At 54.2% G+C, this 18,166-nt stretch overlaps 1 protein-coding gene across 15 annotated transcripts in view; it reads left to right on the forward strand.

Moving 5' to 3' along the window:
* Window positions 1-18,166, forward strand: part of ERI3 (ERI1 exoribonuclease family member 3) — a 128,164-nt gene that overhangs the window by 92,500 nt on the left and 17,498 nt on the right. For 14 of the 15 annotated variants that reach the window (XR_014261894.1, XR_014261895.1, XM_082455690.1 and 11 more), the window contains one exon: window positions 10,371-10,470. The exons of the other annotated variant lie outside the window; for it this stretch is intronic. Coding sequence is in view for 12 of the 14 variants with exons in the window: in XM_082455690.1 (XP_082311816.1) it covers window positions 10,371-10,470 (100 nt within the window). In the remaining 2 variants the exon portion in view is untranslated. The remainder of the gene's footprint in view (window positions 1-10,370; window positions 10,471-18,166) is intronic. 15 annotated transcript variants of the gene reach the window in all.

The raw sequence follows: 18,166 nt of genomic DNA on the forward strand, positions 1-18,166 counted from the left end.
TGCTAAGTTCAAAGCTTTGGACTTGAAACACAAAATTCTGCTTTGCAGACTGGTTTCTGACACCCCTGAGGGGATTAGTCCTGACAGCTCAGTATCAGGAAGGGGGTGGGAGAGACAGGGTCATTTGACATAGTTCAGGCTGCAGTCCCAAGCCCCTCCCTTCTCTATATAGGCCTGGGTGGGAGGACATAAGAACTTGGACCATCTAGGGGGATGGGAGAACGGCTCCAGTGGTTATCAGAAATCCACTTGTCATGCAGTAATCAGGGCCAAACTTCAGAGGGAGAACTGGGGAGGAATGGCCTCAAGAAGAATTGGGTCTGTTCAGCTCAGGGATGATAGGATTGAGAGGCAGAGACATCACAGCTGCTGGACTTGGTGATGTTAAGAGCTGCCAACACAAAGGGCTAGGTCAAGGGAGGGAGTATGTGTAGCAATAGTAGGAGGAATTCTGGTCTAGGAGGCCATGAGACAGGAACTTGCCTTGTGCCCTACAAGCACCTTTGAGGGCCTTGCTGGTATGAAGGAAAGGTAATAAACACCCCTCCCCATGGAGAAGATTTGGCTCTGCAATGGCAGGAGGCCTGGCAGGCCCGGGCCTGCCAGACTTCTCTCTGGGCACACCCAACATCCTGGCCTCTTCACCTGCCTTGTTGTTGGCCCTCGCTGTGTGGCCTCTGCCCCAGGCTCTTTCCTGAGCAGCCACAAGACAGACAGCACCCTGGTCTCAGTCTGGCCTATGTCTGCCAGCCCCAGATGCTGAAGGCTCTGCCTATGGCTGAGGTACTGGGAGGTGGGAGCTTCGGCCCATCTTGCTAGTGCCCTGCAGTTCCCATCTCCTAATCGGGCCCTAATCTGGGGGAGCTAGGGCAGGGGTGGGGTGGGGGGAGTACCTTGAGCCTTCTGCCTTAACTGAATTTCCATACCTCCTGTTGTTAATTATAGAGATGTAATAATGCGATTAGTGCACGATTAAAAAAAATCCCTGATATGATTACCATGGATTTAATATCACATGATATATCATTATATCGTTATGCAGTGACAGATGTAATTGAAATACACTTATTGGAGCCGGGGGTGGTGTTTCATTCAATCCCCAGCACCCCGGGGAGGAAAGGGCTGGCTCAAAAGAAGCAATGGGAGAAGAAATTGTAATGAAAACAAAGAAAACCCACAATGTAGCTCTCACTCTGGGCAGCTGGCTCAGACTGACCTGCTGCCTTGACTGTGTGGCAGTGCATGTGGAGCCCCAGGCAGGCCAGCCTCTTCTGTGGAGGCTCAGGCGGCACGGCTCAGGATCCTGCTCCTTATCTGGTTCTCTCCCCAGAGACCTCAGTGTCCCCAAGTCCACTCTGACTCAGCAGTGAAGCAAGGGCTCTGGGAACATGAGGAAGATTGCTCTACCTAAAAATAGACTCAGAACCCAAGGGATCAAACTGCACTGGCAGCTGTCTTCCAAATGTTGTGGGTCCTGGACCTGTAGCACAGCCCCTGCCTTTGCTGTGGTGATGGTCCCATGCACTAGAGGCAGCTGTCCTGTTGTAGGCAGTGAGCAGGAAGGTTAAGTACACAGAGAAAATAATTATTGCACTCAAGTGCTGTTGATGGACAGAGGCGGCAGCAGCTCTGGTGCCCCTGAATTATGTTGGAAGCCAGGGAACACTGTGAAAATGGAGAACTATCAGCTGGAGGTAGGAAGGATGGGTTTGTGTCACCTGATGGGAGTGTCCATCCTTTTGCTGCTATAGCCATGCTGGCCAGGTCTCTGCTGGCCCGAGGAATGGAGTCAAGACCACCCATAAGACCAAAGAGTTCAGAAAAGGAGAAGGGAGACAGGGCCACTCTCCCCTTCTTTCCTAACCCAGGCAGCTGAGCCCCCAGTTCCAAGGATGGTTGGGGGTCGGGTGGGATTGCTGTTCTGCTGGGCAGGATCACAGTGGTTCTTGAAGGAGACTGAATAGGATTGGCAGGAGCAGCAACTCTGAAAACCAGGCCTTTCTGCCTGGCGGAATTATATCCAGAGAGATGCTTTCCTGCCCTTCCCTCAAAGGAGGCCGTTCAGAGAGAGCAGACACAGCCCCACCCTGAGTGTCTCCCAGCATCATGGGGTAACCGATTTGTAAACAAATCTAATAATACAGATGCTATTCAGAGTCTGGGTGGGTTTAAGGAAGGGACAAGTCAGGAAAGGCCTGGTGATGGAAGATACTTTTGAATTGAGTGTTGAAAGAAGAGTATGTGTTCATTAGGGGAAAAAAGTGGGAGAAGGCAGAGGGCATCCTAGGTAGGCTGAAGGAATTGCTCAAGTAGAGTCTTGGGGGCATGAAACAGCAATCTCAGGACTTGGTGAGAGGTAAGGAAGAAGAAGGAAGCAAGGCTGGCCCCCACATTTCTGGTAGACCAGGTAGGTGGTAAGGGTTTTCACTGGGACTTGGAAGCCCAGGAGAAGGGGCACTTTGGAGAGGAGGTGTTGAAATTGGTTTTAAACCTACTGAGAATGAAGTGCCTGAGTGGAATCCAGGTGGAAGTGCCAGGTAGGCAATAGACTATATATGTTTGACACTCAAGTAGTGGCAAAAAATATCAATTTGCAAATTGGAGAGTTTGAAGACCAGGGAGTTTAAGAAATCACCCAGGGAGAGTGGTAGAGCACAGACAGAAACAGGAAGGGAACATGCATAAGCCCACACATGACCAGATGAATAAGACTCTACAGGAGACTGTGAGGAAGATGTCAGAGAGAGGGGAAAACTCAAAGAGTAGGGTGTTGAGAAAAATCAAAGGAGAAGGATTTCAAAGATGTGAAGCAGGCTGCAGGGTGGCAAAGGCAGCAAGAGCCTGAAACTGTCCATAGACGTGGGCAGCATGGTGAGGACTGTTGACCTTCGCTGGAGCTAAGTGACATGATAAGGCTGGCAACTAGACTGCAGGGGTTAAGGGCTGTTGGGGAGGTGAGTGGAGACAACCTTGAGAAGTTTGGTTGTTAACAGGAGAACAGGCAGTAGCTGGATCAGGATGTGGAATGAACGGAAGACTTTAAAAATAATTATCTAATACTTACGTAACTTTCAAAGAGCCAGGCATCGTTTTAAGCACTGTGCATGCAATAACTCATTCACATCAACTCTATGGGGTAGGAACTGTTTTTACCCCCATTTTACAAAAAGGAAACTAAGACACAAAAAGTTATGTAAAGATGATAGAGATTCAAGCATACGCTTGAATGCTAACGGAAAGGAGCCAGCAGAAATGGGGAGGTTCAGAATTTAGAAAGAAAGGGGATACTAGATGAAACAGGGCCTGAGGAGGTGGAAAAAGAGTGAGACGTACAGCACAAGTGTGGGCTTGCCCTTAGACTGGAAGTGAGGTGTCTCTTCCATTAGAACAGCATTGGTGCACGAGCAGGTGGGGAAGGATACAGATGCATTTGTATATGAAGGGCATGCAGTTGGAAGAGTTCTGCCTAGCAGCTTTTATTTTCTTTGTGAAAGTAGGAGGGGAGTAGGGTGGTTGGATACCATTGAGGGTTGCTAAGATAGTGATCTTGGATCTATAGTGGCCACTTTCTATACAGAACAGTGACTTCTTTCCAGCATCACTGAGCTCAAGTGCATGTGTGGTGAAACAGAGTCATGTTGGGGTTTCTTAGGGAAGATGTACTAGGATAAATGGGCAGGGAAGTTGAAGATTGGGCTGGTTGAAGTCATAGATTCAAGAGGTCTAGGTTTGGTAGAAAAGGGCTAGAAGGGGATTGACAGACGAGGAAAAAAAGCAAGAGTAGAGGGAGAGAGGGTTCAAAAGCTGGAAGGACAGAGGCTGCGATCAGAGTGGAATCTGTCATTGTATGATTCCAGGGGGAGAGCAGTGCTGGGTAATAAGGCCCAGGGTGTGGCCCCAGGGACAGATGGCTGAAATTGGTAGAGGAGAAGGTCATTAGAGCACAGGGAGCTGAGAAATCAAGAGGCTAGATGCATGAGTGGGTTTATCCTGTAGATACTGAAGTTACCCAGAGTGATGATGATTTGGAATGAGGTTCCAGAGAGAGAGGAAGAATTGTCTAGAAGCAGCCAGAAAGAGGAAGTTGAAAGTATTGACACAGTGTATCCAGAAGTGAGTAGGCATTAGTTTTCCAGAACTGCTGCATAACTTATCACCCAAAACTTAGTGACTTAAAACAACGACAGCTGTTTTATTATCTCTCGTGGTTTCTATGAGTCAGGAATTCAGGAAAGGCTCAGTTAGGTAGTTCTGGCCCAGGTTCTCTCATGTATTTGTGGTCAGTGACTGGAGCTGGCACAGTGTGTGGGTGGAGCAGCTGGGGGCTGGCTGGGCATCTCTCTTTCTTCACCTAGTCTCATGGCTTCTCCATGTGGTCTCTCCTTGTGGACTAGTTTGGGCTTCCTCACAGCATGGCTGCCTTGGAGCAGTCTTACCACTTACAAGCAGCTCAGGGCTCCAGGGAAAATGTTCCAGTGAGTGAGGAGGAAGCTTCCTCAGCATTTCTGAAATAGCCTTGAAATCACATCGCATTACTTCTGCATTACTGTTTTGGTTGAAATAGTAAAAAAAAAAAAAAAAAAAAGCCCACCCCATTTCAAAGGGAGAGGTATAGGCTCCCCCCCTTTTTTTATGATTTTTTTAAAAATTAATTAATTTATTTATTGTTTATTTTTGGTTGCGTTGGGTCTTTGTTGCTGCGCGCAGGCTTTCTCTAGTTGCGGCGAGCGGGGGCTACTCTTCATTGCGGTGCGTGGGCTTCTCATTGCGGTGGCTTCTCTTGTTGTGGAGCATGGGCTTCAGTAGTTGTGGCACATGGGCTCAGTAGTTGTGGCTTGTGGGCTCTAGAGCGCAGGCTCAGTAGTGTGGCGCACAGGCTTAGTTGCTCCGCGGCATGTGGGATCTTCCCAGACCAGGGCTCGAACCCGTGTCCCCTGCATTGGCAGGCGGATTCTTAACCACTGTGCCACTAGGGAAGTCCTAGACTCCCCCTCTTGATGGCGGGTTTATCAGAGTCATATTGCAAGAAGAGCATGTGTGAGATGGAAGATAATGTTATGACAGTCACTGGAAAATACAGTCTGCCGTGATCGGTGTTAAGCTGAACCTGGAAAAGGGAGAGGGACCAGCATTCTCAAAGGCAATCTGCATTTTGGGTGATGGCACCAAGAATATTTGGAGGTGGCAGTGGGAGTGGGTGTTCCTGAGTGACCTCAGGTATACCGGGGAGAAAGAACTATCATCCCATCTTATAGTACAGGAAGTTGAGGCTCAGAGAGGTTTAATAACTCATCCAAAGTTATGGTGCTAATAATTGGCAGAATTGGGAACCAGTGCCTGAGCCTGAACACACTGCCTTTCCATGAGGCCTGGGCTGCTGGGTACGCCATCCTCATGTATACTTGTTGCCTTGGTACTTGGTTCACCAACTATAGATGTGTTGGCCAGTTAAAGAAAAGATTAGGTAGTAGTTATGTCTGTCAGACTCTCTCTCCCCCCATCCTCCAGAGTATCACCTCTATATCTTTGCCTGTTGGGTGTTTATGGGAAAGACAGGTGATTTGATTTGGTTCCTCCTCTTGGGAAATGGCCCTTCAGCCTTAGGCCCACAGGGTAACCTCGTGGGGAGGATGGATGGGTCAGATGTGCTGCTGCCAGCTTGCAGGCTCTGGGTTTTCTGGAAGTTGCAGAGCAGTTTGTGCTTCTCTTTGCGGTCTGAGCTGGGTTCTAGACCCAGCCACTGCCCTGCCCACTCTGTGTCCACCCAACTCTCAGGGCCCTGGTAAGGTAGCAAATGGGTGGGCAGAGACACCCTAGCAGCTGTCGATGCCTCTTCTTTCCTCTTTGAAGGATCTGATGCTGCTGCCGATGAGGGCTACTTCATCTATTAAACCCAATACACTTGTCGCAGCTGCTAAGCCCCCATAAGCCGCCGGGCGCAGTGTTTGTGATGGGACTGACAGTGCATGGAGGAGGCTGATTATACACGATTCCATTTCGCGGGCCCAGCAATGTAATTTCACAGGGCGATCAGCGTTTGCATGTAATAGCAGGCTGTGCTGAGGTGTCAGAATATTAAAGGCGCTAATGGCAAAGCTCCCTGTTACACAGGGGGCCACCCGCCGCGCCTACAGCAGGGCTGCGCGGCAGGCCCGTCGCAGATGGCTGGCCACTAAGCTAATGGGGCAGCAGCCAAGGCGGGCAGAGCCGCGAGAGGGGAGAGCCAGCCGGGAACAGCTCGGCACCTGCTTCCCTGCGCATGGAAATTACAGCAGCCCAGGGGAAGGAACGTGTGTTGCCTGCCTGGCACAGGGCTGGGGTGGGTGGTTTGGGAGGCCCAGCATCTTTCACCCCGACTCTACCTGCCCTGGATAGGACTCCTCTGTCATCCTTCCACCTGCCCCACCCTCTGGCCAGGAAGCCACAGATGGGCAGGTTGGGCCCTGGTAGCTGGGAAAGGTGCAGCTAGAGAAGTGGCACCCAGAGAATTTGGAACCAGAATGGGAAAGGGGCCCAGGCACAGGCTTTGGCTCTTAAATTTCTGCCCAGCACTGATCAGGGTCAGAAAGCTTTTGGGTCCCTTACCCCACACCCCAAAGGCTGGCAGAAGAGAGGGAGGGAGTGGGGATAGGAAGTAGGTGGGAGAAAGGGGGTAGACAATATTAGGGCCCCTTGACTGATGACAGCGGCCAGTGTTGCACAGAGCTGGGAGGCAGCCCTCAAGATATTTTCTCCTTCCACCCACGTTGGCTGCCCCAGCCACACCCCAGCCTTTGCCTGTTCTCATCAAGCTTGCTCCTGTTATTCTCCTTTGTCCTTGCTGTGTCTTCTTCCTGGTGCCTCCAGTACCACTTCCTAGGAGGAAGCTCTCCTAGCCATCTCCAACCCCTCATGGGCCTGTCTTTCTCCATTGTGCTTGTGGGCAACCCACAGGGGACAGCCTCCCCAGTCCTCCTGCTCTGATGGTTCTCTGGTCCCAGCCTTGACTTCTCAGCCAGAATCTCTGAGATATAGCCCACATCACCTTGCCCTGAGCTGGACTCCTGGGAAGGCTCTGCTAAGATTCACAGATGGATGTAATCTCTTAGGGAGGATGCCTGAAGGGAGTAGGGAATGGAAGGATGGGCTGAGTCACCTGAGGGAGAGTTTGGTGGGTGTGTGTACTCGTGCTCGATGGTGTATATATCTGGGGTTGGGGGGAGTAGGGGAGGGACTTTAGAAGGGAGTGCTGGGGGTGGTGGGCATGTGGGTACAGGCTCACAGGGGCAGCAGGTGCAAGATGCAGACCACACATTGATAGGAGCACAAATTGTGACAGGACCCTGTGTTCTCTGGGTGGCTCTCTGCTGGCTGTGCCTGAGGGGTACCCGGGATAGCAGGAGTTGAGGGGAGCTTGTGGGGCTGTGCCCTGGTACTGTGCCTAGGGGGGGTTCCACGAGGCAGGTGGTCACGTCTGAAGGTTCAGCTCTGCAGAGGTGCATGGCAGTACCTGGAGGAGATATGCCAGGGTTCTCAGCAGGGGCAGCAGGGGGAGAGCCCAGGCTGAAGGAGAGCAGTTTTAATTAACCGTTTTTAATATCATTTTGGACTTTGGCTGGTATGTGAAGGCCCCGCTGGAAGCAGCATTTGTAAAAATTAAATCCCTCTTATTAGGAGCTTGGCAGACCCATGTGCACGTGCCTTCCCCTCCCCCCGCCCATGCCCCCCTGAGGAAGTGCTGGATGAGGCCATGTCACGGCAGCAATTGGTTATCACGCCTTATCTGGGAATACGAAACTGTGCGGCATGACACCCGCGGCCGTGGTGGAGACGCCAATTCATCTCGCCTCGGCTCTGACAAGCTAGACTGCCCTTCCTGAAAGGCATTCGTCAGGCGGGACCAGGCTGCCGCCTTGCCTCGTACCCCTGTTTTCCCCCCGTGGGTCCCCGCTTGCCCTGGACCAGCCAGGCCCAGTCTGGCCCTCCTGGTCTCTGCTGCCCTCCACCCCGCTTCCGCACATCCCCGTCTGCAGAAGATCTTGGGGAGTCATAATTATAATAATCTAATCATGGTGACGCATCGGGGCAAGCGCCTAATGTTATCTGAAGTGGTCTTCCCGCTTAGCTGCGATAAGACTCAGGATGACGTGCAGATAACGCTGAGCTGCCCTGTCCCCGAGCCGCAAGCGGAGCAGAGGGGCCTCCGCAGCCCTGCCGCCCGCCCGCCGCTTTAAGCCGGGAAGCGGCAGCACCTGCTAATGCAAGTGTTTAATATTTGATGGGCTGGGATAAAGCAGGATCACCTTCGAATTGAATTGAGTGTCAGCCGAGAATCTATTACTGAAATTCGGGTGTGATTTGACAGCAAAGTAGACGATGTTATTCTTCACTAGTTACTGCAATCTTCTCCCCGACATCACTTAAATATTTTTTTCTTTGCTTGAGTAAACACACATTATCCTTCTTTTTTTCCCCCTTCCTTCCCTTTTTCCTTTTTAGAGGGGGAAAAAAACCCATCCAGCTCGCCTTCTCCAGGCTGATAGAGTAGATTGTTATTTCTTTATTTGTCCTATTAAATGGAATTTCTGATCGTTTAATCCGCCCTTTGTAAGTGATTTTAAAGTACTTGAAAGCCAGCCCGCCACTGCTCTCTGGCCCACTGCGCTCCAGCCGCGGCCCTGACCACGCTCAGCAGCTCCTCCAGCTGTGCACCGCCCACTGGCTGTTCTCCTTGCTGCCTGTGTCCCAGCTCTGCCCTGGCTCCAAGCCAGCGTCCTCTCCCCTGTCCTTGAGCCTCACGCTCAGCCCCCGATTTGTGGGTACAGCTGTGGCCTGGGGAAGGGTGGGAGGGTTCGCTGGGAAGTTGGGCTGTGGCTGGTACCTCTGTGGTCAAGGAAAGTGGCTTTGGAGGGGGCTGAGGTTGAAGTACACTGGCTCCTAGCCTCCCAGTGCCCAAGGGGCTGAGGCTTTGGTTCCTGCAGCTGGGAAGGAAGGGTACTAGACCTCTGCCCAGCCCCTTGGTCCTGGCACAGCCTGTGTGTCCAGCCTCCTGTCCTCCGTTTTTGACCCCGTGCTGGGCACTCTTCCACTGGGAGGCAGTCTATAGTGGGGTGGGGACCTCCTGGGCCCAGTGGTGGGTGGGGGCTCTGCAGTGCCTACCTGACCATGGCTAGCAGTCACCTTAGTTCCACCAGTGGACTCACCATCCAGCTTCTGGAAACTCACCCAAGCTTCATTCCCACTGACCACTGTCCCACACGCTGTCACCTTCCTGCCCCTGGGAGGACAGCCTGGTGTTTGGGGACTTCTAAGGTGAGGAGATGGGCAATGTTTAAAGAGTCAACTAGCCTCGCAAGCCCACTGGTAGAAGCCTGGGACTTGCTAGCAGGCTGAACAGGAATTAAATCCCTGTTGGGCCACTTAATAGCATTCTAACCCTTATAAGTCTCTTCTTGGCCTCAGTTTCCTCATCTGTGACATCTGGTCATCGAGCCTGTAAGGGATGTAAGAGAAGGTGCTGTCCCTGGCCTGACGTGTGCCCCGCCCCCCCACCATGGAGGTGGGTGGCGGCCAGGGGACAGAGGGGGACAATGGAGTGCTGGGGGCCTGAGCAGATCGATACCCCCCGCACTTCCTTCCCCAACCCCAGGAAAACAATTAAGTACAGATCGATGGGTGGCCGCTTTGAATATGCATAAGTGAGCACTTGACCTTCAGCGAGATCTGCTCCCCACCACACACACACACACACACACACACACACACACTCTTCACATGCTCCCCTCACAGCTGCCTGAGTCAGCCAGGTGAGCTTACCCCTCCTCAGCTGAGCCCCCATGTGGCACTCAGCTCCGCAGTCTGGCCTGCCTCCAGGTCAAAAGCAACTTGACCACAGGCAGGTAGTTGGCGCCCTGGTCTCTGGCTTCAGTTTTCCTGTCTGTGGAGTGAAGTCTGGATATATTGGTCTCCAAGTCCCTTCTGACAGCAGTCTTTGTGACCAGTAATGCTGTGGGGAGGGGGCCCAGCAGAGGGCCGGGGACTCTGGAAAGGGGGGGAGTGGGGTGAAGCGGATGCCCTATGAGAGGAGGGGTCCTGATCAGGAGAATCTTAGTAAATGGGAGCTTTAGAAAGGAGCCTGGTGAGGGGCACCCCATGGGAGCCGGGGGCCTCTGATGGGGTGATGCCCAGGAGAAAGGGAGCTGTGGAGAAGGAAGGGGTTTTCTGGAGGGGGCCCTGGTGGAAAGGGGACCCAGCAAGGGGACTCTCATGAAGTGGCATGATGAGAGTAAGCCCTTGCTGGGAAGACATGGGGGGCTGGGGGTGTTGGTGAGTGATGGGATTGGGTCAGGGGTCAGGGCCTCTGGTAACCACTCTTGCCTCCTGTCTTCCAGGCTTACAGCTTCGCCATGGGCTGCTGGCCCAAGAATGGACTTCTAGACATGAACAAGGGCCTCAGCCTGCAACACATAGGCCGGCCCCACAGCGGCATTGGTCAGTCCCTCCACATATCCCTCTGGCAACTCGGTCCATCCCCTGCCCACATGCCCCAGTCCCCTGGCACACAGAGGGGTTCCATGGCTCATTCAGTGCTCCAGCCAGGTGCTCTCCCTAGCTGGGGGGAGCAGGGAATGGGGGTGGAGTGAGGGGAGTAGTGGAATCTGACCATTGGAAAGGATCTCTCAAAACAATATTCAAGAGGAGGCTGGGGTCTGGGCTTTGGGTGGGTCACAGGTGGCCTTGGATTCAGGCCAAGGGATCCTGCCCTTGGCTGCATCTCTGATGGGTGATGTCCTCAGAGGGGTGGGCACATGTCAGCTTACCCAACCCCCGTGGAGCTAGAGAAGGCTGTTTAATATTGTTTCAAGTCTGTGGCCACTAAACTGGGCGATCAATGGGAGTTAAGGAGATGAATTATTTAAACCTCACCAGCTTTTAATTAGTCAGGGTCCTTCTGACCGATGGCTCTGTCCACAGGGTATTGAACTCCCCCGTAGGAGCAGCAGCCTCCATTGAGCGGTGCCTGGGTTGGGAGGGGCCACTTGGGGTACCAGATGGGGGTGCACCCTCAGGGGGATTCCTGCATGGGAGGGGGCTGGTTCTAGGCATTGGAGGCTCTGCTAGCTTCTTATATATCATTGTGGATATGTGTCTGTGAGTGTATGTGTGTGTGAATGGCACCTTCAGCTGCATGTCTCTGTGTTTGTCTAGGGGTTTATATGTGTCCATGTATGTGTATCTTTTTTGAGGGATGCGTGTATGTGTGTATGTGTAACAGTGTATCTATATACATTTTCCTGGGGGCACCTGTCCGTGTATGGAAGCAACCATCAGCCTGTATGTGCATCCATCAGAAAGTGTGTTTGTTCATTTCTGTGTATCTTATTTTGTGTGTGCATCTGCACACATGTGCATACAAATGCTTTCAAGCAGAGTACTTGACAGGCATAGGCTTTGTTCCAAGTGGGGAGGAGCAGGGGTGTCCCTGGGTGGTGCTACGACATTATCATAACCTGTGTACCTTTGGGGAGGTATGAGGGGGAGGGGACTGGCCAGGTAACACCGAAAGGGTCCAGTCACCTGCTACAGACTGGCCCCTAATCCTGTCTGCGGACATCACAGGTGCCTAGTAGAGCTGGGCATGCTGAGTGGATGTTCCTGTCCTCAGGGAGCTCACATCCTGGGAGGAGACAGAGACTGAACTGGGCAGTTGCCACCCAGGGTACTCAGGGTGGTGATAGAAACTCCTGGGCTGCCCCAGGGGAGGTTTCCCCTGTCCTCAGTTGCCAAGTGGCTTCTACTTCTTCATTTACATTTCACTGACTTCAGGGATGCCCCATATCATTCTTATTGGCCCCCAAGGCTCTCCTGGGGTCCAGGGGGAAAGAGAAAGTGGTCAACGGGCCTGGGGAATTGGGAGTACCCCACAACCACTGCTGTTCCCTCCCACAGGAGTTATTTTGTACAGCCTAGAGGAGACCCCAAACCTAGCAAGCTGATAGGCCTTGGAGGTCAGCAGAAAGTTTCCTAGAGAAGATGACTTGAGTCAGGGGATCCCTGAAGGATGAATAGGAGTTTGCTAGGCAGGCAGATGGAGGAAGGGTTTTCCACTTTGGGGAAACTGTGTGTACAAAAGCCCAAGGGCAGGAGGAAGCCTGACATGCTGAGAGGATAATTTTGGACGTCTGCAAGTAGTTTGCCGTGACTGGAGTGGGACATTTGGGTTAGGAAACGGCTAGAAAATAAACAGGGAACAAGCCAGCCTTGAATGCCAGGTTAGAGGGTGTGGCTTTTTGTGAGGTTTTGAGGAGACAGGAAGTTCGTGAGTGAGATAAGGACAGGATCAGAGCTCTGATCCAGAATCAGTGAGGCAGTTGGTGCTGTACACACTAGTTCTAAGTAGGTGCTCAACAAATGCTATGGTAGATGAATGGACAGTTAGTGAGTGAGTGAGTGGATGAATCAGTGCAAGTGTGACGGGAAAGGGAGGGACCAGAGAACCAAGGCCACTGAGAAGACTTGCATTGGCCCAGGGAAGGAGGAGCTGCCAGAAACTGAGTCTGCGTGGTGGGAGGGGCTGGCAGGACTGCGTTAATGCACCCCACTCAGCCTTGAGTTGGGTGCCCTGCTTCTGTGTATCTGTCCTGGGGGTGTTTGTGAGAGGAAGGGGTTCCTTGTTCCCACTTTCTGCTGCCTCCTGGGACTCAGTAATGTCATTCTTGTTGGTTCACCCATGTTGACTCTGGGGTGGGACCCCTGAAGTATTCCCTCTTTCTTCAGAGAAGAAGGTTTTTCCGTCTGGGTGGGCCCCAGGGGACAGCCCAAGGCTATGAGTGACAATGAAGTCAGGGGTTTGGAGCCAGAAGCAGTTCAGGCCCCGTGACCTTAGACAAGGGCCAATGCTACCTGCCTCTCCGGGCTGTTGGGAAAGCTCAGCGAGGTCCCCTGTGTGAAGGGCCTGTGCGGTCTGAGCACACAGTGGCTGCTCAAGGAGCTGCCTCCTCTGTCGCTCTGCCCATGCCAGGGTCTCCCCAGGGCACTGGGGGCTCCTGGCACTTGGTCCTTGTATCTGTGAATGAAGAGGGCTGCCCTGCCAGCTCCTGGCTGGCTCTGAGGTGTGGGTGAGGGTGCTTGGAAGGAGGGGGGGGGATGCAGGGCATTAATTGGGCTGGGAGAGGCGGGGAGGGGAGGTGCGGGTTTTGAGCGGTGAGGTTAATGGCCCTCGCGCCAAAGAGACAGCTTTAATGAGCTTCAGCTGGCGGTGCCCCGAGTTACTGTGCGTGCTAAAAGGGTCGCGCTGTAAGAGTTTGATGTGGACTGTTTCCCAGCCCTGGGGTCAGGGGTCAGCTCCTGTCACTGGCCACTCAGGCTGGTCCTCAGTGACATGGTGCTAATTAACTGTGTGAGGAGCTGCCAGCCCGAAGTGGGGAGTGGTATGTATCTTGCTGGGAGGTGAGGCGGCACTGGTGACGCTGGGGAAGGGCTCTGCGGACCCCACAGCCTGGCGCTCTCCAGGAGCTGCTGGCTTCTCCCACAATGCCGTGGGGGGCAGTGGTGGGGTGTGCAGATCACCGAGGACCCTGGGCCCTGGAGGGATCTTCTGAGTCTCCTTCTAAGGTATGTGTGGCAGGGGAAGCCTGTGGGGCCTACCTGGCGGGGACTCCTGCTGAACATTGGGGTGGAGGAGGCGCTGACAGAGTAAGGGGGCAGGCGTGCTGGAGGCTTGGGCTGCCGGGCAGGGCAGGGGCCTAGGCTGTGGAAGGGAGGGGCCCGCTGGAATCGGTGCGCCCGGCTGAGCTGTTTGAGTGGGAGCCGCAGGGTGTTTGGGTAGAGGAGCGACCTGGTCAGAGTTGGGTTCCAGTCAGCGCCATCTGAGAGTTTGTATAGGGAGGACTAGTGAGGAGAAATCGCAGAAGGGGAGGCCACGGGCGTGGTGGGGGGTGTGTGTAATAAGGCATGCGGGAGAGGTGGTGGTTAGTTCAGGGCCGGCAGTGGCCATGGGGAGGGAGGTGGTGGACGTCTGCTTTGCATCTACTGTGTGGCAGGTGCTGAACGTGCGTTGGGAGATGACAGCCACAGGGCCCTGCCCCCACCCAGCTCACAGGTACGGTCGCCAGGATGGGGTGAGGGCTTGGCCCTGGGGACTGAGGAAGAAGTAGGGTTCAGGGATGGAGCTCCAGGCAGAGAGGGGGCTCGGGGGCTGTCCGAGTGGGCTCGTGGTCAGGGAGGGACGCCTCCTCCTGGGGGGGCGGATTTGCCCTTGGGAGCCTGGTGAGCAGGGTGGCATGGAGCAGGTTGTAGGTGAGGGGACTGCACGTTTGTAGGACTGCTGACTGGCTGGGTCAGCGGGCTCCGTCAACGCTCTTGGCTCGGGCGGCTTCTGAGGCAGGGCGGCCTCCAGAGGGGACTGCTGAGTGGGCCTTCTTTCATTTCAGCAAGTGGTCAGCACGGCACTCACATTACCTGGGGGCGCTAATTTAATTTTCACACTCTCATGAAGGCAGGCATTATCGTTCCCATTTTACAGATTGGGAGACTCAGGCTTAGTTAAGTGACTTGCTTGAGGTCACACAGGAGCCAGGATTCAAACCCAGGTCCACCTGATCACAAAGCCTGTGTTCTCACCACCGTGCTGAACTAGGAGCACCTTTTTGGTCTTGGGCTTTGTGCTGCCAGCAGAGATGGTGAGGAAGAAAACAAGCTCACGTTCTGCATTTCCCTCAGTGTTGTGTAAAACACACAGGTCTTGACAATCTTCGGTAGCAGCACCTGAGGAAGAAAGGGGCGGGGGCATCTCCACCCTTCACCCTGCTACAGTTGCCCTTGGAGCCAGGGCCCTAACACTTGGCTTCCAGCCTCCTCCTGACCCCGACAGTTAGTTCTGCACTGTGATTTCTGTTTGCTCTCCACCTCGTGGCCCAGGAAAATCCTGCCCATATTCCAGGGGCCCCCTCCTCTGGGGATCTTGCCTGGCCCTCCCACTGTAAGCGCACAGAATACATCCCTGGACCCCAGTTATACGTAATGATCAGGCCCTACGTACTTGACCTCTCTAAGGGCGGGGCCTGGGCCTCCTTCCCTTCCTTCTTTTTGGAAGTCTGCACAGGAAATGTCCGATTTCCCCTGTTGTTGGGACACAGAGGCCCCACAGACTGCTGGTGTCACAGGCGGAGAGAACAGTCGGAACCTTCCCTGGTGCCCAGCTAGGTGGTCCTGCCCTGGTTGCTTACCCTCTCTGCTCAGGGACTGGGGGCCCCAAAGGCTCCAGGTGAGACGGGATGGCCCGACACCGGGTGGGCTCTCTCAGGAGCTTGCTGCCCAGCACAGTTTGGCAAGAGAGCGAGCCGGCAGGTGGCAGGTGGGGCTTGGCCCTGGGGGGCAGTGCTGGCCTGTGGGCTCCCCTGAAGGAGTGGGGTGTCTATCAGAGTCCAGTCAGAGCACATTAGCTCTGTGACATGGATCTCATTAGTGCCCGTGAGAGGTGTCACTGCAGGAGAATCGTTGGTTCAGGGAGATGCTTGTACCAAAAGGAAGAAAGGACAGTGACAGCCTTTTCTCTGCCGCCTCCGCTGCCGCGCTCCCTGGGCTGCCCGCCCTCCTCCTCGTGGGGGGGTGGGGTGCTGGCTAATGAGCTCGTCTGCAGTACAGCTCTGCCTTTCCCTCCTTGAAGTTCCCCGGTCCCTCTGAAGACCTCGGCCCGGGATTAGCACACACCAAACGCCAGCCCCCCTCTTGCCCAGCAGGGAGTTCCTTCTGATCACCTGCTCCTGCTGCCGTGGCGAGGGAAAGAGGTGGGGCGAAGACAGAGCCACTGGGGGGCACCCTTGGAAGGCTTAAGCCCCTCTGCCTCCCTTGACAGAGTGACCATGCCCACCTCTCTGCAGTGGGCTCTTCCTTCCCAGAATTCCCATCTTCTCCTCCCCTCCCCTCCCCCATGACATCTCCTGCCCAGGCAGCATCCCCATCCCTGTGGTGAACCTTCCTCCCAAGGCAGGGGAGAATGTGGGGACTCTGGCCAAGGGTCCAGCAGGTAGGATGTAGACCCGATCTGATCTTGGGCTTCCTGGCTGAGCTAGGGGCCTTTAGAATCAGTCAGAGCCCAGTCTGGGCTTTGGGTGACCTGAGGGTGGTGAAGAGTTGATATGAGGCTTCTGCAGACATGATAGCCCTGTCCCGGAGAGGCAGAGGGGTGCCTCGCCCCCTGCCCCCTGCTTTGGCCATCTTCAGGGCTGGGAGGGGAGGAGTCAGCACAGCTGCCTTATGAGGAGGCGTCAGAGACAGCTGGAGTGTGCTTGTTTCCCCAGCACTACCACTCCCCTACACCACGTCCCACCTCCGCCCCGTCCAGTTCTTTCTAGTGTGTCCCAGAGAAAGTGAGGAGCCAGGGGATGGCCAGCCACAAGGAGGGATAAGTCTCCAGGCATTGACAGGGCCTCCACTGGCCTGCCTGCATCAGTGCTCAGGGCTGCTCACGCCTTCCCCCCTGAGCTGGCACCCTTGGAGTCCAAGGACATCTGAGGAACTGGTCCTTGCCAGATACCAGGCTCTAGTCTTCAGGAGCAACCACAGATGGAAAAATGGATGGACGGATGGATGAGTGTAGTGGCAGGTAGATGGAGGAGGTTCTGGTGTGTGTCTGTGTGTGTGAGATGCACTGGGAAGTACAATCTTTGTTTCCCTACCTTCCTAGCCCCAGGCCTGGCTTGGCCTCCCCTTGTCTCTCTCTGTATCTCCTGTCAAACCATCGCAGACGTAAATGACAAAGAAATCAGAAAGACAGATCAATGCTGGCCAAATTAGCACTTGCAGATAGACTGTGCGGGGATGTCAGCGCCCTGACCCCTGGTGATCTTGCAGCCTCCGCTGCTGATATTATGCAAATTGCATCCATCTGGCAGGACCTGCGTGCTGGCTGCTCCTGCTCAGAGGAGTAATGGGCTGGGGGTGGGCAGGAGTGTTGGAGCAAGAGTCGGAGTGAGTGTGTGCGTGTGTGAGCATGTGCTTGAGTGTGTGCGAGGGCGTGCGGTGCCCACCAAGCACTGGGCGGTGATGGAGTGATTGACAGGGCAGATAAGGGGCTGCATTGGATTCCTTTGGGCTGGGGGATTAGGAGCAGCCACAGATGGGAGATAACCGGACTTCATTTCAGTTTATTTTCCTCCTTATCCCCTCTCCCCACCTTCACTCCCCGAAAAACACAGTCTCTGTAGTTCGTGTTTTCATCAATATTTGCAAGTCATTACCACTGGTTTAAGGTGAGAGACAATGTCAGGGCCCAGACCAGGCCAGCGCTTCCCCCGATCCTGTACAGGTCTGGTACCCTGAGAATTAACACCTAGAGCAGTCCAGTCAGCCTCCACTCCAGTGGTGTTCACAGCAGCCCCTCCTTCCAAGCCCACAGTACTCAAGGGACGATCCGTACCTCACGGACCAGCCCTACTAACCCACCTCATCTGACCTCAAGCCACCTGACAGTCCTTAAGCTGGGCCCCTGCCCCTCCCACCTGAAACTGCTGTGTGACATTCCTGCCCCCAAGTTTTGGTTCCAGCATTGGTGCTTCTGCCCCTGGTATCAGCTGGGTCCCCTGGGAGCTGCTCTTTTTTTCTGCAGGGTTCTGGACCCTTCTTCACAGCTGCTTCTGTCCTTGACACTATTGACCCAGCTGGACAAAGCGAGGCCTGTGGCCTGTGGAGAAAGGAATTTGTTTGTTTGGTCTGGTCTGAATCCGCCATCCACACCTGTATCCTTCCACAAGATTTGCTGAGTGCCAGATGTAGTACAGAGGACTTTATGTCTGTAATCTCATTGAATTCCCAAACCCTGTGAGATTGGGGCTGTCACCTCTACTGTATATAAGGAAACTGAGGCTCAGGAAGGTTGTCATGCACCCAAGGCAGCAGGAGAGCTAGAATTTAAACACACATCTCTCTAGGGTCAGAGCTCTTAACCACCAAGCTCTCCTGCCTCACTGCCATGCCACCAGCCGCAGACACTCACACATCGCCACGCCTGGATCTGTTTAAGGGAACCACCCTTGCACAGTAGGCAGACAAGTTCCTTCAGCTCCTAGCCTCTGAACACAGACCCTGACCCAGACCAGACCCCCTGCCGGGCTGAAACAGGTGAACCAGCCAGAAGGGGACAGGATTCAAAGGCATCTTGCCCTCAGGAGCTGTGTGTCTGAGACAG

Source organism: Balaenoptera physalus, assembly GCF_965194825.1.
Source record: "Balaenoptera physalus genome assembly, chromosome: 1".
Classification (NCBI taxonomy): Eukaryota; Metazoa; Chordata; class Mammalia; order Artiodactyla; family Balaenopteridae; genus Balaenoptera; species Balaenoptera physalus.